General features: G+C 43.6%; 1 protein-coding gene across 3 annotated transcripts in view; it reads right to left on the bottom strand.

The window, feature by feature from the left end:
- The window catches only part of MLLT6 (MLLT6, PHD finger domain containing), a 94,968-nt gene that overhangs the window by 8,682 nt on the left and 63,735 nt on the right, over positions 1 to 22,551 (bottom strand). For all 3 annotated transcript variants that reach the window (XM_018561061.1, XM_018561062.1, XM_018561063.1), the window contains exons 13-17: positions 18,882 to 18,948; positions 15,947 to 16,071; positions 15,052 to 15,213; positions 14,769 to 14,845; positions 12,773 to 13,095 (exon numbers count right to left, since the gene is read on the bottom strand). In XM_018561061.1, the coding sequence (XP_018416563.1) occupies positions 12,773 to 13,095; positions 14,769 to 14,845; positions 15,052 to 15,213; positions 15,947 to 16,071; positions 18,882 to 18,948 (754 nt within the window). The remainder of the gene's footprint in view (positions 1 to 12,772; positions 13,096 to 14,768; positions 14,846 to 15,051; positions 15,214 to 15,946; positions 16,072 to 18,881; positions 18,949 to 22,551) is intronic.

Genomic DNA, 22,551 nt, shown 5'->3' with positions numbered 1-22,551 from the left:
AACCATAAACCCTAAATGTGAAAATTGATCTATCTGATCCAAGCAGAAGGGTGGAACAAAAAATGATTTCCCAACAGAGAAAGGACTCACATTCTGAACCGTGGACCAGACAGAGGAATCTGAGAACAAAGTCATGGCAGAGGGAAGGTCAGAGCTGCTCTGAGCAGAGAAGACCCAAACCTCAACTAACCTTTCTCATAAGGTTCAAGAGAAAAAGAGGGTCCATACGTGGAAGCATTGTCAGGACAGACATTCACCTTGCCAAGGCAATTACTGTCAGGGAAGGACCCAGAGGATGATTTAAGTCAGAAGTACCTCCAAGAACCATAACAGTGGATCCTGAACCCACCTAGAGAACTAAGGTTCAGTCCCAAGGAGTCAGCATGACCAAATAGGGCAAGGTACAAAGAAAGTTCCCATACAAGGTTTAAGCAGAGGATAGAAGGTAGATCTCCTTACCAAAATGTAACAAGAAAGAAAGCAAACCAGGGGCGAAGCCCTAAAAGTAAATATCCTGCCTATCCAGGATCCTCAAAGAGTCACAGGACTGGAGATGCTTCTGATTCAACAGGTGATTCATAACAGTCAGCGAAGCAATGGTCAGGAATCTTATCAAGGCAGCAAAGAACATTTTCCTAGGTAAAGTCAAAGCAAGGAAGATCACCAGAAAGGCCTTCCTCTCGAGTCTGCAAAAACAATAAAGCAGGCAAGACCTAGACTAGGGCATGCAGATCCTACAGATTAATTCAAGCATTCCTTGCTATTGCCAGAGAGTTCCTGTATCAGGAAACTAGTTTGTTCAGCACATAAGTGGTCCAGGGTAACATGGAGCCCCCCTTACGACATTCTCCATCTGCAACGCAGGATCTATAACACACTCTGGTGCTTGTACCACTCCTCAATGTCTAAGCAACCAGTTGGGAAAAACTGGCCTCTAGAAGACCACACTTGAGCAGAGCAAACAGGACTAGATCACACAGTTTCATCCAAGACAGTATTCAAACTACCTTTATTGTCAAAATAAGATCTCCTTGATGTTAAAGTCACGCCAGCACAGTAGCGTTGTTCAACATTATCCGCATCAGGAGACGTGAGCAGGAAGTGATCCCATGATGTAGGAGGAAACACCTGTTCTAAAACGCCAGACTGTAGACCAGAAGGTGAAGATTCTCTGAAGACAGAGCCTTCCAGAAGGCCAAATAAGAAGTCTTTTCCAACCCTAAAACTGTAAGACTGATCCACCAGGCTAGAAACGACCTGATTCTTAGAGGCAGACAATTAAGTCTGCTCAAAAATGTTATTTACAACAGCAAAGGGAAGGGCTGAGGTAGTCTGAGAAGAGACTGTAGAAAAGGGGGTGCCTTGGAGAGGGTAACCCCACAACACACGTATCTTCTGCAACACCTGAGAGATGGGTAACTCCCTAACCGAGGAAAAAGGACATGAGAGCAACTGTGCTGCAGCTTTTTCTTCCAAAGAAGCAGTCTGGTTTAAACTGCCTGCTGGCAGGAAAAAACTTCCAGTACCGAATTCAGACAATACAAAGACCAGCCGAAGATATTTGGACCCGCAGGAAGGTGTGGCCCACTAGGGCCCATGACCACTGAGACAAACATTTACACTGTAAGAGAGAACAGTGACCAGGTTGGGATACAGCTGGGATGAGGCCAAACTAGTTCAGGTACTAGAACACGGATATTTAAGTCCAAGAGACACCCAGAGGACAGAGGTATGTCTGGCAATCTGTGCAGGGACACAAGAAGGTTGATGGTGAAGAGATGATAGGAATGTAGGGTTCAGTCTAATCTTGAGGGGACACTCTCTGCACCTAAAATCCTGACGCGCAAACTATTCGAGAGCCCGCAAGGATTACCAAATGACCACAACACAGAAAAGTGAGGGCGTACCTTCTTGATGATGAAGGCTTCATTGGGGGGTTTGGCAAGCTTCCTCTGTCTGACCTTGTGGGTGGCCAGAAAACCAGGCTTGGAAGGCCTAGACATGCCAACTCTAGGAATAGTGGAAGGGGAGGGAGGTGACTGACTTTCTCTAGACTTCTTGTCCTGAGGCAAGTGGGAGCTCTGGCCTCCAGTGAGACCACTGATGATCATGTCAACGGTAGATCCGAAGAGACGTCATTCCTTGAGGATCAAGCGGGTCAGGCGTTTCTTGGACAGTGTCAGCATTCCAGCACTTTGGCCAGAGGGTTCTGGTTCCATATGCAAAACATGCCGAGATGCTTCCAGCAGGCCATCACAGCTGAAATGTAAGGTTCCCAAACTCTGCTTCACACAGTCTAACAGGAGAGCATTCACTGCCAAAGTGGAGAGATCACTTTCGAGGGATATCAACCATTCCACTATAGTTTGACAAATTGAGGGCACAGCCAGAATATGGCACAGGGCAGGGCCCACCAGGCAAAACTGGGTTTTAAAGAGTGCTTCTAAGTGTTGGTCAGCAGAATGCCATCAAGATAGGCAGATAGGAAGGTTGCAGCTGTAGAAGTTCCTCAAGACCCAAGACTGGAGAATGCAGGCTGATCCTCCAGATCCAGAGCAGTATGTACCACATCAGTAAGAGCCAAAACAGTCTCTTTAAATCTGAAGTAATAGCAGAAGATTGCAATTCCTCAATGATAGTGCTGTTAGGAAGAGACTGAGGTGATCCAGAATTAAAGACAGAACTGGTCACTGCGACTGATGGCCCAGCTACCTTTAAGGCTGAAGAAGCATGCTTAAGGGCCTCTGTGGTCAAACAAGGGGGGAACTGGGTGAATTTGGCCACAAATTGCATGTCTATAGTAGAGACCCTGTTTTATATTCCAGAGGCCTCATTTGGCGGGGCTAAGAAGGACTCAGATGACAAAGTACATAGTTACATAGTATTTGAGGTTGAATAAAGACATAAGTCCATCACGTCCAACCTATTGCGTATATGCATTTATGTTTGAGCAGGTGTGTGCGTGTATATGAGTCCATGTGTACTGGTACCCCTTTATGTTACGGTCTCCAAGGAACTTGTCCAGGAGTTTCTTGAATGATTCCACACTCTTAGCGGAAATCACTTCCTGCGGCAGCGAGTTCCAGACCCTAACCATTCTAACTGTGAAGAACCCCTTGCGCTCCCCGTGTGTTGAAATTTTATTTCTACCAATCTTTGGTGGTGCTCTCTTATCTTGGTTACGGAGCTAACCGTAAACAGTTTGTTAATAATGTTGCTGTCGCCGTTGAACAGTTTATACAAGAAAATCATGTCCCCCCTTAAGCTCCTAACCTCCAACGAGAACATATTTAATTTTAGCAATCTTGCTTAATAGTTCAGGTCCTCTAACCCCTTAATGAGTTTGGTTGCCCTCCGCTGAATTTTTTCCAGCTTGGGGACTGGAAAAAGGGTAACAGGACTTCAGATAGCAAGTGCTGGTGCCTTCAGGAGTGCCATTAGGAGAGTGTTAGCTGGGGTCAACTGTTGCAGCAGGACTGTCCCATGTCTAAATACAGACATGTTGCAACAGCATGGTTGTAAGGCAACAAAGCTCAGAGTAGAGGTCAAGGCTTTAGGTACTCAGGAAAACCCGGAAAGCTTGTAGCCAGTAAGGGTCAGCTGGCTAGAGGTGATCAGAGTCCCTGTAAGTGGCCAATAGGGACAGATCAGAGATTGCAGTTATAATCACCAATCCCCAACTCTCAGTCCCTCAGCGTTAACCCTTTCCACGGTAAGAGCTGGCAGAATGCAAGAAATTTAAAGGCGACCTGGCAAACCGAACAATGAGGTAGCCCCTGCGCTCTGCCTAATCAGCCTACTCACAGAGTGAGTCTTCAGAGACAGGGCAAGTGTTGAGGCAATACCAAGGGTTCTGGACCTGGAAAGCGTTCTGTGGCCAACGTGTTACTAGAATAGGGTTGGGGGTCTGGAAAGCGCCTAACACTGAACCCAGTCATCTTCAGGACAGCCCTGCAACGTCTAGCCCAGCGGGGTCGGGTCACACCAATCCCAAGACCTAGCTGAGGATAGAAAGCCAGATAGCTGAAACTGTAGAGTCCAGCTCTAGCCCCGATGTACAGAAGAGTCATATTTGAAGAGAAAAATATAGAAAAAAAGATTGCTAGCAAAAAAAAAAGGTTGCACTTTTCCCAGCAGAGAAGAAATTGATCCTCCTAGAACACTGGCAACAGCTAAGGCTTGCTGTTATTAGGAGGAGTTATCCTGGGCTGGTCTACAGTGTTTTTGTTTGCCAGAGTCCAATCCTTCTGTAGGTGTCAGTAAACCCAAAGATGAAATCTTCCTGTGTCCTGGACGACACAGGAAGAGAAAGCGATATATTTTTTAAGTATTTTTTTTTGGAGAGAGTCATGTTAGACACAAGCAGAAATACTGTTTATGTGACACCCTATTTACCTTTAGTGAACTAAAGGGTTACTTTCTGATGCCCCCATAGACACTTTCTGTAAAGAAGGTAGGGAAGAGTCTGCTAACCTACATGACCTTAAAGTGAAATTAAACCCTCAGATTTTTTAACACAAACCAATACTGTAATCCATGGTTGTTTCCCTTCTCTTTGTTGCTCTTCCTTTTAAATCCTTCTCTCTTCTCATGCTAGGGGAGAACTTCCCTTTGTAGCTGAGTGCCTCTTCCTGTAGTGCTGGCTGAGGTTGTGAACTTTTCTTTTGGACGATTTCTTAAGGGACCGTAATATACAGGGGTATGGGTACTCCTAGAATGAGATCCTAATAGGTTGGACTTGATGGACTAATGTCTTTATTCAACCTCAAATACTATGTAACTATTTCACACAGACACCATGTATCCATTTCAGAGACAAGACAGTCTGCTGCAAAACAGAAGTTCTGCCCAGCATGAGGAGAGATACAGATTTAAAAGGAAGAGCAGCAAAGAGAAGGGAAACAACCATGGATTACAGTATTGTTTTATGTTAAAAAACCTGAGGGTTTAATGTCACTTTAAGCGTTAAAAAAAAATGCACAGCCTTTCCAGTGAAAACATCTAAGCGCTCCTCTTTTTAGTGTGTCACGGCCCCATTCATTCCTATGGGTATTCCGCTGGACAGCTGGAACATGGTGCAGTGTGTCTGTTTAATGTAGACATGATCTAGGTGGCTGGTACTGATCACATCTACATGCAGCCAGAGGTACAGTGCCCTCTTTCCTCTTCCCTCCAAGTCCTCAGACCAACCTGGCTCTTCTGTGAGCTCAGGACCATTGCAAACAGTTTTAGGATGGCCTAGTGGTAGAGGAGATTCTAGTAGTAGCTATCCATGTCCTCCATACAGACCCCTGATATCTCCATATCTCTTACAGAGCCCTGATATCTTATTAGGAGTACCGGTCACTACTACTGCTTCACTTATCAGTCCCCCAGATAACAGTAGCAGATTGGAGAAAAAAAATAGGACTTTTGTACTCCCCACAAAATCCTTTTCTCTAAGTCTATGAAGGGTCACTGCTTGATGATAATAGGCAACCTAAGGTTATACTGCTACCCACAGGGAAAATGGACACTCACCACATGGAAAAGTGAATGCCAGCCCACTTGAGGCTATAACGTCTCCCACAGCACACCTGCTCAGTTAAAGCAAACAGTCCAAGAGAAAACAATAGCATATAAGGGGAGAGAGCAGTGTCCATCAATGGACTCAGAGAAAAGCATTTTATGGTGAGTAACATTATATGTTCTCTATCGTCCATTGAGGGATACGGTTTGATAATAACCAACCTAGGGATGTCCAAAAGCACTCCAAACTGAGGGCTGGGCACACCAAAACAGGTGAATCAGCCCAACAAGAAAAATCCAAAACAGAAGGCAAGCCAAGAACATTAAATAGCCACTTGCAGACACTTTAGTCTGAAATTCGCATATGCAGATACATCAACCATTTAAAACTCAGAGGACATATGTATGGAAGATCAGGTAACAGATCTGAGACACAGAGGCCTGATGAGGAAAAGCCCAAAAGACACTCACTGGAGTGGAGTTGGCCTTTAACAGGAAAAGGAGGCTCTTTATCTAGCAACTCATAAGCAAGTGCAATAATCTGTCTAATACACTTAGAAATAGTGCAATGCCAAACAGGGAATCCGTCTGCCTAAAAGAAACTGAGAATTTAACTCTGATGGTTCACACCACAGAGCAATAGAAAGAGATCTCCTTCGAGTAAACTGGTGTCAGACACAGGGAAGACAACACAATAGTCACATCAAGGTGAAAAACGGAGACTACCTTTGCCAAAAAGGAAGTATTTTGTCTCAGAACAAATGTTTTATGTAATATCCAAAGAAAGCTCCTTGCAGGCCAATGCTCATAACTGAGAAACTCTTCTGGCTGAAGTGATGGCCGCAAGAAAGGGTACCTTATGTGATAACGTCAATGTCCCAAAAATGTCCAAAGGGGGTCTGGTGATAAAGTGGAGGCCTGAATTGTGAAGCAAAGTGGGCAAAGCTTGTATTAAAGGAAGAATCAGAGAATTATTAGCAAAAGGATGCTAAAAAGATGCTAAGGGCAAAGTGTTCTACTCCATTTGAAAAAAGGAAAGGACACAGCCCACCGAAATAGCACATGGTGAAACACCCAGAGACACACAAGTGAAAATAACTTTTCCATGTACGATGATAAATCTTGCAGGAAGTAGATTTAAGAAAAAAAGCAAAGCAGTTCCACCAATGTGTTTCAGCAATAAAGGCCTTAATCACTGCTACTTGATCAGTGAACTCGCGCCATCAATATACCCCTCCCTAACATGCTTCTGCGAGTGGTTAAAAATACACGACTGTTCAATAAATTATTATTATTGTGAATAGCCATGTGTTTTTAACACTCACAGATGCAAGTTTATTAATGGTTGTTATGTCACCTACTTAGATTTGAGCAGGGGTATACTGATTCAGTCCACTATTTAGATAGCTAGGATTAAGGCCTTTATGGCTGAAACATGTTGGCGGAATTCTTTTTTTTTTAATGAAACTTTTTGTATAATAACCAGTAACGTTTGGAGATGACTCGTGCTGTGGGCAGGATTTTCCCTTGGAATATTGATTTTTGCTTGGACAAACAGATGTGACTAGCTGTGATTCCCAGCAGTCTTAATGGGAATGCGACGATAGAGGACCAACCAAGGAGTAGATTGAGATTTTAATTATAACTTCCAAGGGTCCTCAAAGGTCAGTGTGTAATCTATAGAAATAGTCAGAACTTTGTTAATGCGAGACACAGGCGGATTGACTATGGGAGGAGTAGACCATTTTGTGACATATTTCTCTGCAAAGGGATAGAGCACCAGGAACCATTAAGGGACAAAGAATGGTTTGTCTGGGTATTTCCAATCTTTGTAGATAAAATAATAGAATAGGGGACAATGAGGAAACACACTGGTGGATCATTTAAATCCGTTGTTCTCATCTGGTGGGTCGCGACCCCGTGTTCAGTGGGTCACCGGGTGCCTTTCACTGTGCTAGGTGAGAGGCTCCTCAGTCTCCCCCTAAAGTGCAGTACTGTCAGTTCTTGCGCCGAGCAGCCATTCAAAATATGCTGCTCGGCGCAGATTGTCAGCTTGAGGTGGGGTGGGCTGGGGGTATGGCCGTGAGGGAGCTCCATCCATACATGCATTGCTTACAGCCCCCTTGCGTACCCTGTAGAGGTGCCTGGACCGGAGTGACATCACATTCTGGCTCCCGGCACCTCTACAGGGTGCACAAGGGAGCTATGCAAGCAATGCACATATGAATGGAGCTCCATCACAGCGCAGCAGACCACACTAGGCCTCAGGCTACGGATACACTCAAGTTCTCCTAAGGTAGGGAGACTGGGTGGATTAAAAATAAATAAATAAATGTCTGTTTGGAGAGTGTGTGTATGTGTGTGAGAATGTCCGTGAGTGTGTAAGCTTATGCCTGTGGTTGTGTGTGTCCGTCAGTGTTTTTGAGAGCCCGTTTACATTAGAATAGTGCATTAACTGCACAGTCCCGTGTGATTAACGCACTGTACCACGCAGTTGCACCTACCGTGCATTCTGGTATGGGAGGTGCGTTGCGATTTATTTGAATGGCACCCCAAACACACCTTGTGACTTGATAATCAAGGACAAATGTAGGACCTGAGGTTACACAGGATGAGAACCAGTGATTTAGATCAATAAGAACTGAGCCTAGGCATGAAGGTAGAGAAAAGAACAGTGAAAACCTCTCATTTTAAAGTGGGACTCCTGACTAGATTTAGTGTGTGGGTTCTACTTTCTAAGGAAGGGAGGATTGAGTCCTCTGGAGGATCCTAAACAGAATCAGAAATATGAGGCATCTCAAATTTTTCGCTTTTGTAATCAGAGGGGTCAACAAGTTGCACTGAGTCATAATGTTACTCAACATTATGAATGTGGAGTGCGTGCATGACACTATAGCTAGTAATTCAGCAGTTAATTCCTCAGTGTTCATCCTTTCTGTGCCAAAACGTGCATCCCCTCTAACTGTTGTTGAAAATGCAAGGCGGCGAGGCCCACGGCCTTCAACTCCCTCATATTTGAAGACTTGTGCCGCCAGACACGGTCCCACGTCCCCTGGCACATGAGATCCTGAAGGTGGGCTCCCCACCCCCATGCGCTGGCGTCCGTGGTGACCCTGACTGACTCCACAACCTGCCTCCCAGAAGACAGCCCGCATGGCCGATGTCATCAGCCCCAGAACTCTCATGAGTGACCTGCAGGATTCCTCCTTCGCTAGATAAAGGTTCATTACTTCTGCACCCAGCAGGGAGACTTTCTCCTAAGGGAGAGAAATCAGCCTGTTGCGGGCATCTATCCAGTACCCCAAATATTTCACAGTCTGCGAAGGGACCAGCTGGGACTTCTCTCTGTTCAGTAGCCACCCCAAGCTCTCCAAGTGGCTGATGGCGATTTCCAATTTCAGCCAGAGGAGGTCCCCAGAAGGGGCAAAAAATAAAAGGTTGTCCAAATACGGCACAACCCCTACTCCTCTCGACCTCAGGGGGGCAAGGGCCTCTGCCAGCATCTTGGTAAAAAATCCTTGGTGTGGACGACAGTCCAAAAGGGTAGTGCCCTGTACTGAAAATGGAGAACTCCAGCTGGTCCTCTGAACGCAAACCACAGTAGTTTCTGAGAGGGCTTCCGTATCGGGATGTGTAAATATGCATCCCTGAGATCTATCATTGCCAAGAATGCCCCCTGTGGTAGCAAGTCCCTTAAAGAGAAGATTGATTCCATATGGAACTTTTGGTAATGCACCACCTTCTTCAAGGGTTTCAGAAGGGTTCAAAATCAACCTGCTTTTCCCAGAGGGTTTCATCCGTGAAAGCAGATAAGAATAAAACCCCCTCCCTTCTTCCTTCTCTGGCACCTGCAGAATCACACCTTGGTCCAGCAGGTCTTGAAGGGACACCGTCATAAGTCTCGCCTTTTCTGGATCCCTGGCTAGTGATGTGATTAAATATCTGGAGGGGGGCGGACCCGTCAATTCTATCCTGTACCCTGATTTGATAAATTCCAGGATGAACGTGTTGTCCGACAGTGCTGCCCAATGTGGGAGGAAGTCCCCCAGCCTTTGGCCCACTTTGATCATGGGGTCACTGTGGTTTGGGCCCAGTTTGAGGGGGGTTAAAGCCACTCTTACCCTTTCCTCTCTTGAAAGCCCAGCTTTTGGGCTGGTTCTGCCCCTTACCTTTCCTGAAGTTTTGACCCCTTTGCCCACTAAAAAACTTTTGCTTTTGCTGTTGTTTCTTGGGCAGGGGAAAACCCTTCTTTCTGTCTGCAGACCGGTCTAACACAGTCTCCAATTCTTGCCCAAAAAGCAGATCCTCCTTAAAGGGCAATCCGCAACGGTTCACCTTGGAGGCTGCGTCCCCAGTCTACGTTTTCAGCCATAACGCTCTTCTGGAAGAGTTAATGAAAGCCCTAGTTCTCGCTGAGTATCTAACGACCTCTGCAGAAGCATCAGCTATATATGACACGGCCTTGCTCAGGACAGGGAGGGAATCCAAGATTTGTTTCCTCTCAGTACCCTCTTTCCAGGTGTGACAGCAGCTGCGCCAGCCAGATGTCCAAGGTTCTGGCCACACAAGTGATGGCAAGGCCAGGCTTGAACCCAGCGCTGGCTGTCTCCCAACCTTTCCTGAGCAAACATTCCGCTTTTTTGTCCATGGGGTCTTTTAGCACCACCATATCCTCAAAAGACAAATTCGACTGTTTCTAAACTTTGGATAGCGACACGTCCAATTTCGGACATTTTTCCCAAATCGCTGTGTCTTCCTCAGCAATGTTAAATCTGCGTTTAGGACTGGATGAAAAGAATATCTTCTTTTCTGGGTGTTTCCATTCAGATGTAATCATATCTTGCAGGGATTTGTGTACCGGAAAGGTGCGGCCCCTTTTTGGTCTGAAGCCCCTTGTACATTTTATCATGTACCGAGAGCTCAGTCATTTCTTCCTTCAACCCTAAGGTATCCCAAATGGCCTTTAGTAACTCTTAGATCTCAAAGGAAGGAAACAGGTATTTGGCCCTTTTTTGTTTCTGAAAATCTACCTCAGAGTCTTCCTCAGACTGATCATCTGGCCTCTGTGGGGAACCGGAAAAATCACTGGGTGCCTCTCCACTGGCTACACTCTCCATGTAGACATTCGAGCAACCATTACCTGAAGAACCTGGGTTGTTCTGCCCCCCTAAAAGAGGCCCCGTACTCTGAATGACAGACCAGAAAGACTGAAATGTAGAGACCATTTCCTCCCTCATGGTATCCATAAGACCCTTGAACATCCCAGCTGACTCTTTGGATACCAGCTTCTCTACACATCCCTTGCACAAGGGTTGCGACCAAGATGACGGCAGCTTGAGGTTGCAAGAGGCGCATCTTCTACCCATTGGGCGGGAAGTAGTAGCTGGAGCAAGGGGCTTATCATCTGGGGCTTTGACCTGTGTAAAATAAGAAATAAGGATGTCTTAGCCCTTGTGCCCTTGTCCATATGCCACACCTCGTGCACCACCCAAAAATCCTGGATATAGTTCAGAGAGCTATCCGCTTGCCCTGCCAAAGCAGGCCCCCCAACGCAAGCAGGGATAGGCAGGAGAGAATTTCCCAAATAAAAACTTGCCTACCTTTGCGCCAGTGCCCAAGTCTCCCAGATCAGGAGAGGCAGCCTGTGGTCCAGCGTCTGACGGCATGGTGACCCGTTTGCTGACCGCACACCTGGCCCGCTCATGGTGTCCCTCCTGGCTGTATGTGGACCCAGTCAGGTAACACAATGTGCCTCAACGTCCTGTAGCGTGGCCAAGCGGTTGCAGCCGCTGCCAACACTGCCATGACCCCCTCCTCCTTAAATTACTGAGCATGTGAACCAGCTTGGAACGCCCACCCAGTTCCGCGTTCCGAAAACCAGAAGTGACTCACCGGAAGTGCGCCTGTGACGTCACCTCCGCCGCGACGCCACCATTCCTTACCAAAAAATCGGCCGAAGGAAACACAAAAAAACTGAGGTGGGTTTGTAGGAGTGTCTTTTTATCTAATGTGGATGTGTTTCCTGATTCAGGCGAGCGGAGCCCTCTCTCTCATTGGCTGTCCTGGAAGATGACTGGGGAAAATATTTACCTTCAGCCCCGATCAGGGATACGCAGTGTGCAGGCCCTTTTGTAGCCACACAGCCTTTCACCCAAAAACATCCTGCTGGGTCCTCTTCTATGTGCACATAGTCCCAATTTCTTCTATGGGAAGCTGTACGGATGGTGTTTTAGGGTGGCTCCTTTTCCTTGCAGAGTCCTGTGGAGCCACCTTTCTGTGTGCTAGTAAGCTGTGTGTGTCTCCACAAACACACAGGCACAGCAAGCCATTCCCCTCTCCCCCACTCCCTGCTCTTCCTTTCTCTCTTTTACAGGCTAGTAGAAGGACAGCTGCTGGGGACTGCTCTGTAACTTGTGATCTTGTACTGACAAGAAGTTCAGGGAACAAGTTGAGAGATTTGGAGTCAGCTGTTCAAAAACAATGACTGAAAGTGCTTCGGCACTTCGGCTCTTTAAAAATGTAACAAAATACTTTGCTGGGCAATGCATATTTGATCAGGATTTATTATTGTGAAATAGTTTGATCGTTTAATACTACTTTAAGGTCTAGTTACAACACCTGATAAAATTAAATTACTCAGCAAAGATGCTCAAGAATAGCCTTAAAGGCTAACTTTACTTTTGTAAGCATGTTTCATGCTACACCATTATTTAGGGTGTAAATGAAACATAGTTACATCTCCAACCCCCTACCTCCACACACACACACTTACCTGAATTGTGAGGTTCTTCTCCCGGCAGGCTGCGTCTCTTTTTTTTAACTTTATTTGGTGTGGCTGTGCGTGGCTACATCCAAACAGCTGCATCATCCATTCACAGATCCTTTCCAAAGATCTGTGAATGGAGTGGCTACAAATCCTAGCTGCTACCAAGGTGACGCCACTGCACTCGTAGTCTTTTCATACCCCTCCCCCCCCGTCCCTTATCTGAAAGTCTGTACCTTGGTACGATCAGGGGCTGGAAGGAACAGTCTGCAGGAGCAAATCCTGATCATGCACTGCTTGCATGTGTGTGCATTTATTACATTTTCACAAAAGCTGGACTATGCTTTTCAGCATGCCTCCTGCTGGATGCCAGTGGGTGGTACACAATGAAAATAATGACTAAAAATAAATACAAATATTTAAAAATTTGTATTCCTGTGCACAGTAAATCAAACTTATTCAAAATAATATAGAGAACATTGGCTTAATTCATTATCTCACCTGGCTGGTATATGTGTGCTGGCAGTCCCGCTGCATAGGGGATTGTGGGCCTGTCCTAGAGTGCCCTGAAGACTTCCATTAATATTTCCCATTATGCTGTTTAGTGACAGCATTCCAGGATTTCCAGAGAGAGCGCCAAGAAGAGGAAGAGCTGCTAGTGTAGAGGGGGCTCCGGGGACTGCAGCTCGTATCAGCCCATTCATTAGTTGCTCTGCTCCCATGGCAGGAAGTGATGGTGCTGTCTGAGACAGAGGACCTGGGGGAGGAGTACTATGGTGCGACAGACAGGAACTGCTTCTACTTGGGCAGCCAGAGTGTGGATCCTGTAAAGTGTAATGCAATTTAGAGAAATTAGAAAAAAAGGTGAATAACTGAGCAAGTTCTTGGAGCTGCAGAAAAAAGGGATACATATTGGGAAAAGCAGATTAAGGTATGGCAAATACAGGGAGAGAAAAGCAAAGAGTAGCAGTTAATACATATAGAGGTGTCAATGTGTGAAAATACAAAGAATACAATAAGATATGAGCAAAAAAGTTAAGCAGAAACAAGGACATTCTGGGAATTTCAGTATATATACGATAGATATAAGATAGAGTGAAAGTGGCAAATAAGGGGTGATAGGAAGTACAACTGGGTAGTAGGAGAAGAATGAGGTACTCATCTTTTTTTAGGCCCTAGAATCAACACAGCATTTCTCTGGAAAAGCTTACAAGCCAATATTATAAGTAATACGAAATCTCATAAAATTACGGTCCTAGCACAATATAACACATATCTGACAAATGCCTTCCCTTTTGGAATATCAGCATATGTGAAATAAACAAATAAGGGAGGAAAGTTACAAGGCACACAACAGGAAGTGCTCCCATAGCAGAAACTTATGCAAGTGCAAACAAATGCAAATACATTTTCTCGACCTTAGCAACCCATTGTACTTGCTGAACAATTTGAACCAAATGCAGCAATCCACAGAGCAGAACAATTTTAAATATCCTAATAAAAGTATCATGGAATTGCCATCCACTGTTAAAAATTATTTTTATTTAAAAAATGCAGTATTTTAAAAATACTTTTTTTTAGGAGAGCTGAAGAAAAAGTGACCAATCTCCTGGGAAACTAGTAAAGATCTGAGACATGATGGGTAGAGGAAAGATTATATGATGGCTGCTTTACAACATTTTTTGTTTACCAGTGTCCCAAACTCCTGTAGGCGGCACTATAACTTGAATGTAAATTAAAGCGGAACTTTACACTCAAAACTCAAATCCCACCAATGCATCCCTCTATTTATGCTGATTAATAATAACATAGACATGTTAGGTGTAAGGTGCTGTGATATTGAAATACTTACACTTGCAGAGCATTCACTTCCTGCTTTGAAAGTGCAAATGACTTCAGTTTGCCAACGCAATGCACACTGGGATTGCCTTGTCAATGAAATGAGATCTTGTTCATGGAAAAAAAAGAAAATAGCTGCACGATCTTGTGAGATTACTCTTTACAGCATGCAATGTGGATCGGTAGTTTCATTTTAGCATATGCACAAGAATAGCGGCGCATCGTCAGAAGGGGGTGTGGCCGTGGTAAATAATGAATTATTTACCTTGCTGACATGAAGGCAGCTTGGAAGGAGCGGCTTTTTCGGCGCCGAAAGAGCGGCTTTTTCGGCGCCGCAATTTAAACATGTAAAAAGGTATTTCTAAAAGAGGATAAAGTGTTTTAAATGTCTTTAATGTTTATTAATGCTTATGGGAATTTTTTTTCGATATTCCATTATGCAGTGTAAAGGTCCGCTTTAATTCCTGCATCCCTCAATTGACTATAAAGAAGGTAACACTAAATGGGAGTGTGTTCTTTATTTAATAATGTTTTGTTGATAAGTGCATATTTTATGATACTCTTCTTTGGACGTATAAGGACAGGAACAGTGGAAGTATGACCAAACAGCATCTCACAATCACCAGTCCATCTTTTCTCCCCCTCCCATTCACCTCACCTCAGAAGGAGAGTTTTCCATTCGAAAGCTGCCCTTTGAAGAAGGACTCTTATTGCTGAAGGAGTCCTGGGAACTCACTGAAGGCAGAGAAAAAACAGACACTGTTAAAGAACATCTGTCACAGATTAATCTACCATTCACTCGGTGTGAGGCAAAAGCTCAAAACGGTGTGCAATTTATAACACCAGTCTGTATTTCATGAATTTACATGGTGTTGGCCTTTAACACAGCAAAAACAAGAGAAAAATTACTGCAGACCGATATAATAAGAATAGTAACTTACAATTAGAGATATTGGTTGGTGGTAAACTTGGAGGAAAGGGGCAAGCCAGCTGGACATTGAGTAGCTGTAGCTTTTCTTTACGAGCCGTAAGAGTCAATATCTGATCCTGCAGGGAACGATTCTCTTTCTGCAGAGAGTGCAGAGCTTGAAGCATGTCCACAACTGTTTATGCAAATGTGAAAATTACATTGACTACACAGCTACATTGACTACATAACTACGAACAACAGAAGTGTACAGTGTTTTTATGCAAATTTAGTAATAAATGGATGACTACAATGACAATAAATTTACAGCAACTAATGAAAAAAACAAACATTCTCATCAGCAGTACAACATAAATTGGTCAAGCAGCAGAAAGAGATACAGATACATACAAAAATCATCAAATCCAGTAAAATGATATACAGTAAATCTAAAGTAGAACTGAGAACTATTCATGGCTGTGTTGCACCCTTGATCCTCCTTGTAGAGGGATGCTACCCGGAATACTGTAAAAACATTATTATTCTGAAAGACTGGAAGAGAGTGCAGTGACCTGGGCAGTTGCTGGATATAAATATTATTATTTAGCTGGGAATGTCATATTTTTTTCCTGCTCATGGACATCAGCTTTAAATGTGTGTATCTAGTAATAGTGAATTACTACCTACATGTCTGCCAGCAATTGTCACTTTCCAGTTTGCAGAATTTTGGATATAAATAATTTACTAGTTTATATCCATAGCACTACCATAATTTACAACTGGATTATATTCACATGACTCTCATACTTAGCAACTGGACTTTATTTACAGCACTGTCATGTGTCACAAACTAACATTAAACAGCAATATTGTGCTTGTCAATACTTCCTCTCATGCTTAATTTTGACCCACAAGCCCCCAAGTCTTACTGTTAACCCCTGCCTCTCCGTGCTTCTCCAGCAACTGCTCAAGGTTGGCTGTGATCTGTGGTACATTGTCGCTATTGGATGGGCCACTTGAATCAAACAGAGGAGGGAGACTACTGATGGGTGACCTAAAAGAAAAATCAAACAACATAATGGGACATCTTTCCTATATAATATTATTATAAAAAACTGAGGCGATTGAAACAACCTTTTTTCAATAGGAATTCTTCCACAGTTCCTATAAGTGCTCAGAGCATAGAACAGAGCCTATACCTGAGCAAATCACAGCACATGATTTGCAGCCCAGTCCAAAGCTGCACAGCATGTGTCAGTTTCAGGCATGAAAGCCTTCTCAGAGGCATGTGACTCTTAATCCTTTGCCCTGTGTGCTATAAAGAGAGATTGTAACATTTACTGCTGGAGGTTCTATCACCAGGAATTAATCTAACAGGAAAACATGTTCCACTTCCTGTTGCAGAATTTTGCACTGCAAAACTAATAACTTTCCAGCATATACAATGTTTACTTTGTAGTATCCATGAGATAAAAGAATGTACAGACATTCTTTTATCTCAATCACACAGTTTTCCCAAAGCAGTATGTACAATGGTAAACACTGTGCACATCCCTGTGCTGCGCCTCTTCTTCAGGAGTTTGCCCTAGTCTCTCTCACAGCTCACCCCACACTGTGTACAAGAGCTTCTCTGGCAGCTCCTTCCCATCTATCGGCACTATGTTGTTTTCCAGCTTTCCCCAATTGTCCACAATACATTTTCTAGTTCTCTCTCTACCGTTTATATTACATTCTCCCCACACTATGCTCCCTGAAAGCTTTCCCCTATGCCCACACTATGTCCTTTACACTGAACTCTCTGCAATTCTACGCTCACTCCCCATTCACAACACACAGCGTGTGTTACTATTTGCATAATTCACATGTGTGCTGCTGTGCACTGTACTGCGTTTTTAAAATACATTGCAGTGCTTTTTTTCCCAACTAGTATGTAATCCTTATGTGCTGCAGCATATTGCTATGCATTACAGCATCAGAACGCACTGCAAAAGTGCTACATGTCCTACTCTTTTTTACAGCGCACACCAATGCAGGGGGAGAGGCACTGTGACATAGATTATTGTGATTTAGTCATAATAAGCATGTGGATAAAGAACCAGAATTTCATTAAAATAATGACAGCCAATATCGTTTTTCCATCTGGGAACTAAGGTATCTTACAACTCATCCAAAGTTTTAAAAAAAATGTCTGTGCTCTGTCTCTTTTATTAAGAAGCTTAAATTATGTTTCTGGTATAAAGCATTTTAATGCAGTGTTACAAAACAAGTGCAACTTTATATACATGGACACTATTAAAAAAAAACCAGCAAAACAATAAAGAGCGGAAGGCAATGAAGTGATTAAAATAAAGTAATTAAGGGTAACCATTTATTTAATTTGAACAGGTTTACAATTCACATAGAACACCAATAATACATTCAAAAATGAATGAGCTGAGCTGTCACATTGACAGGTCAGCATGCATATTACACTGGGAGATCAGCTCTTCCAGTGTATCATCAACGCTCTACTGTCCATGTGACAGCTGTCCTCTGCACTGTTTATCAGGTGCTTTTGATATAATGCACAGACAGCTGTCATACAGACAGCAGAGCCCTGTTGATTACACTGCAGGGCTGTATTTTGACAGACCAGCCTTGGAGAGCAAAGGAGACAGCAGAGAGTAGAGTCATGAGACACTCCCATGCCAGTTGTGACCTGTCCACCACAGCGCCACAATGCCTGTCCTGCCTTTGGGTCAGTCTGGTCCTGGTCTTAAGAATTCTACAAACCCCACTCTCCACTATGCTATCCTGTTACATGCGGTCTGTGAACACTGTCTCATGGGTTCCATAGTGGAGACAGACTACCAAGTAGATAGTAATATATTTCATAAATATGCTGGAGCTGTGCATGTTGTAATCCCTGCCCCTTTCCAAGCACCATCTCTGCTCAGAGGTTTTCATGGCTGGTACAAAAACAGGATGGAGAAAAAAACAGTACATACATGTAGTGATGTCCAGTTCAAGAATGAACCGTTCTTTTGAATCGCTTGTTTTCAATGAACTGGATTAATCGATTCCGCTGACTGAACTGATTCGTTTGAAACAGTTCAGTGTTAAAGTGTTAAAGGAGAACTATGAGACGAGTGATTTACACTTGTCCTCATAGTTAAAGCTGACGTGTGACACTGAAACTGTCACACGTCGGCTCTATTGATCGGGAAGTGAGCGAACACATACCATGGCTGACAGAGCAGCGACTGTCAGCCACCGCTCCCCTCAACGTGATTAATAAATCTTGGAAATAAAAAAACTATTAAAAAAAGAGAGTACTTCTCTCAATTCTTAAAAAAAGACATTCATCACCCAAGGACTTTGGCAAAAAAATTCTGGGGCAGGCTTGGAGTGGGAGGGGTTATACAGGGCTGTCCTGAAGGTATCACCTGGTGTCCAATCACCTGAAGGTAGTTTCATAACACACTGGTCTAAGTATCACCTCCTGTGTCCTGTCCTACGATATCGCAGCAGTAGTGGATCAACTTCCAATCTGCTTTTTCTTTTTTCCTCCCAGTAAACTCCGTCTTCCAATATTCCATAATCAGCAGTGGCTCCTGTTATCTCTCCCCCATCCTTTAATTTTTTTATGATCTGCGGCTCTGCATATTCTTCCATTATTCCCTGATCATCTCCCTCTCTGCCTCCTATTCTTCCCCAGCTCCATGTTCAGTTTACACTCTGTCGCCTCCTATGATCAGTTCCAGTGAGATGGTATAGATGACCAGATTTGTGTTCAGCACCAAAACTATTCAGCCTAAATTCTGCTACTTTTTTTTTAATCCTAAAATTTTACTAAAAGTAGCAACATTTTTTTCCAATACTTACATGGAGGAAAGACTTTCTCTTGGAGAACTTCCACTACACACAAAGCTGCAATCTTCGATTTCAGGCTCTGGATAACAAATATGCTTGCCGTTAGTGCTAATGTCACTGTTTACATTCACAGAGTGTGAAGCATAAGAAAAACATTAGAACATTTATTTTCTCTCAACAGAATATTTCAACAATCTTCCCATAAATTATGTGTTCACTTAATGTGTAGTAAGAATGTAATATTCCTGTAAAAGCGGATGTTCAGATTCCAAGTACCGTACTCGGTACAAATACATGTACAGATACTTTTCGAGCTCCAAGACTAGACTATAGAAAACCTCAAAAGTTTCGGCGGGCTATGGACCCGCCGATCGCCTATATGTGAAACACCCGGTAACGGGTGTGTGCATTTAGCGGGTCTTTTCTGCCCGTGCGTGCCCGCTAGGGGGCGCGCGCGAGCAGAAAAAAATTGCCGTCTGGAGACGGCAACCCGCAGATGCTGCAGTGCCGTCCGTCCGTTTTTTTACTACGGGCGGACGGCAAGAGGTTAAGGAGCATATGGAGCTCCTGGGATTTGTGCATCCTTGTTTTAATGTATGATTTTTTAAATAAATATATATAAGTGATGCACCATTACCATTTTTACAAGTACAAAGACTGATACTTGTCCAAGTACTCACAGATACAAGTACTGATACATTTTAGTTTATTGTCATGTGACAGTTTTTCTAAAACAATACAGACTAATGATTTTAGGATAGTCGTGGAGCGCCAGGGCCCAGTCACAGCTCCCTGGTAGTTCTCGTGAAAATGCCAAGTATCTACACTGGTATCTGAACATCACTAGTAAAAGCCTCTCTTGTGAGAACTTTCAAAAGCCCTGAGGCATTTCTAGGCCTCACAATCTTGATTTTGATGTCAGCAGACTCAGAGCTGTTACTTAAGTGATACTATCTAGTATTCCCCTTTGCTCCTCCCCGGGCTGCTATATAAAAGTAGAGAGGTGAAGGGACAGGCAAAGGAGTTCCCAACACAGAAAGTAATTGGACATTCCCAGAAGAGGAGAGGGCCATAAAGTGCAAGAACGCAAGGGGCTGTGCAAGGAAACGGACCCTTAGGAAGCAGGCGAATGTGGTAGGGAGTTCAGAAGCACATTGCAAGCCAACAAAAAATGGAGTATAAAAAGAAAAAAGTGAGAATTTAGAAAACATTTTTCTATGCTTTTACCTGCAATTTCTAATGATGGTGACAGGGTCTGTTTTAGTAGATGTAAACCCTGACATGTATTCTGTTAAAAGAACCAAGCATAATTAACAATTACCATGTTTAAAAAAAAAAAATTAAATGCTTGTTGTCATTTTTGTTGCAGCTAGGTGCTACTGCAGCACCTTTGTAGCCACCTTTTGTCTACTTACATGTACTTCAGCGGTGGCTACTTGGTATGTTTTAGTGCAGGTTTTCTATTGGTGACAGCAGTGAACAATGCCAGCATAATGTGTGTCACAAAAACCACTTGTAGTCCCCATCAGAAGTCCATGTGACAAGGTGACAATGCAAGAGCACATGTTGGAGGCAAGCACAGACTGTTGTAATTTCATAGCAGGATGTTTTTGATCAAGGACTTTAATTGCAGAATCACCAGGTATTATTTAAACGAACACTACAGATTTTAAAATACAGAGAAATACTATTGAAATTACATTAACATGTTACAGCTCATATAGCGATTTTTTTATTTTAAAGAAAACAAACTCTAAGGCTTTGCACAGCTTTTACAGCTTTTAACATTCACTACAATCCCACATTTAGTTTACTAATTTGTGTTGAGACTGTAGTGCATCACAGGAGTGAACTTGGAGCGATGGCTATTTTACAATACACACAGGGACCATGGGGAACAAAAGTAGCCACCCTCCAGAAGGAAGGACAGTGTCAGCACCAATTCAGAGATGATTTGAGGATCTACAGCTGAGTTATACACAAATAAGATACATTTGTGTTAATAGTTAAGGTATTTGAATGCATTTTTAAGATTTAACTCCTGAGTTTAGTGTCACTTTAAGACATTATGTTTGTGTAGCATTGTCTCAAGTTTCTCCTTGTCACAGAGGGGTTCTTCCATGGTACTCAGATACAGTATTGCAGTATTGTGCATAATAAAACACAGAAATACCAAACACCACATCACAAATGGTACGTTCTTTAGACATTATTGTAAATGACAATATGAAGAAAAAAACATCAGCTTAGCCGCAAAGTGTCTATAGAAATTGTATTTTCAGGCTCCAGAAAAAAAAAAGAGCCAATTTAATTTAATTATCGCTAGAAGATACATAATAATTATATTACAACAATTCTGCAATTCCCAAAGGCATTTGTAATCCAGAATGCAGGATGTGCAATGTGAGAAATCAATTTTGTACATCTACAGTCATAGCCAAAAATATTGGCACCCCTGCATTTCTGTCAGATAATGCATCACTTCGAGCAGAAAATTGTTGCAATTACAAATGTTTAGGAATTCTCTGTCTGAGCTATCTCTGCTACTGAGAGGGCTTAGCAGCAAAGAAAGTGATTTCAAGTACAAAAGAAAAAATCCAATTTCTCAATCATTTATTAAGGGACACTGCACTTCTAGAGTCAGTACCCTGGGACATCCAAAAGCTCCCAAATAAAGGGATGGGTACTCCCCAACAGTTGCCAAATCTGAAGTAAGCCCAAAAGCAAACCAGAAATTTTACGCAGATGCCTGCCAGACCTTGTAGCCACATCCATTATAAATGTATGAACTGAAGCCCAGGCTGCAGTTTTACAAACCTGGGAAAATGAAGGCTGATGGTGAAAGCCCAGGAAGTACTCATCGCTCTAACAGAGTGAGCTCTAAAAGGAAAGAGGGAACCCTGTGTTTCGAGGAGTCTGGACAATGGTTTGTCTGATTTATCTGTAATTGCTGGTACTTGATACAAGATTAACCTATGGGGACTGCAGGAATCACAAAAGGGAATCTGGCTTCCGACACAACCCTGACTGCCCACACAACATCCACCGCTACTTATTTTGCTTGCACTGGAGCTATGACCAAGGAAGGTAAAACTAGGTTTTTATTAATATGGAAGGCTAAAACTACCTTGGTAAAAAAAATAACTATCTGGGCTGCAAGTTGGAGTCTAATCTATCTCTTTGAGAAGTCCTCCCTGTAGGGATAAAGGACTGAAGTTTTTGGGAGACAAGAATGGCTTGTCTGGATGCTTTTATTATTGAAACTTAATTTGTCAGGGGATTATAAGGGAAAACCTCTGGAGAGCGCTCAGGTTTGTAGGACACCAGACCAGCTACCTTGAATAAGGACAAAGGTGGTCTCCTTCCATAATGAAGAAAGCTTACCAGTGGGGATGCACCGAAATTTCGTCAGCCGAAACATATCGGTCGAAAATGGTACTTTGGGCAAAAAGCCGAAAGTACCATCTTTCATCCGAAATGGCGGTGCATCAGTGATTTCTCTTCTCCTCGCTGGGCACTGCTCTGTGTCCCCTCTGACACAGAGCATCGTCCAGCGGGGAGGAGAGAAACTGTCAGGAGGCCGAGCGGGGAGGAGAGCATCCCCGCACCACCCCACTCGACCTCCTGTGACAAGTCAGGATGGAGGGTGGGGTGGGAGGGGGGGGGGGGGGGGGGGGGCCTA

Source organism: Nanorana parkeri, unplaced genomic scaffold (genome assembly GCF_000935625.1).
Source record: "Nanorana parkeri isolate BGI_ZX_2015 unplaced genomic scaffold, ASM93562v1 scaffold497, whole genome shotgun sequence".
NCBI classification, from domain to species: domain Eukaryota; kingdom Metazoa; phylum Chordata; class Amphibia; order Anura; family Dicroglossidae; genus Nanorana; species Nanorana parkeri.
The sequence above is the reverse complement of the archived record's forward strand: the minus strand, read 5'-3'. Positions and strand labels throughout refer to the sequence as shown.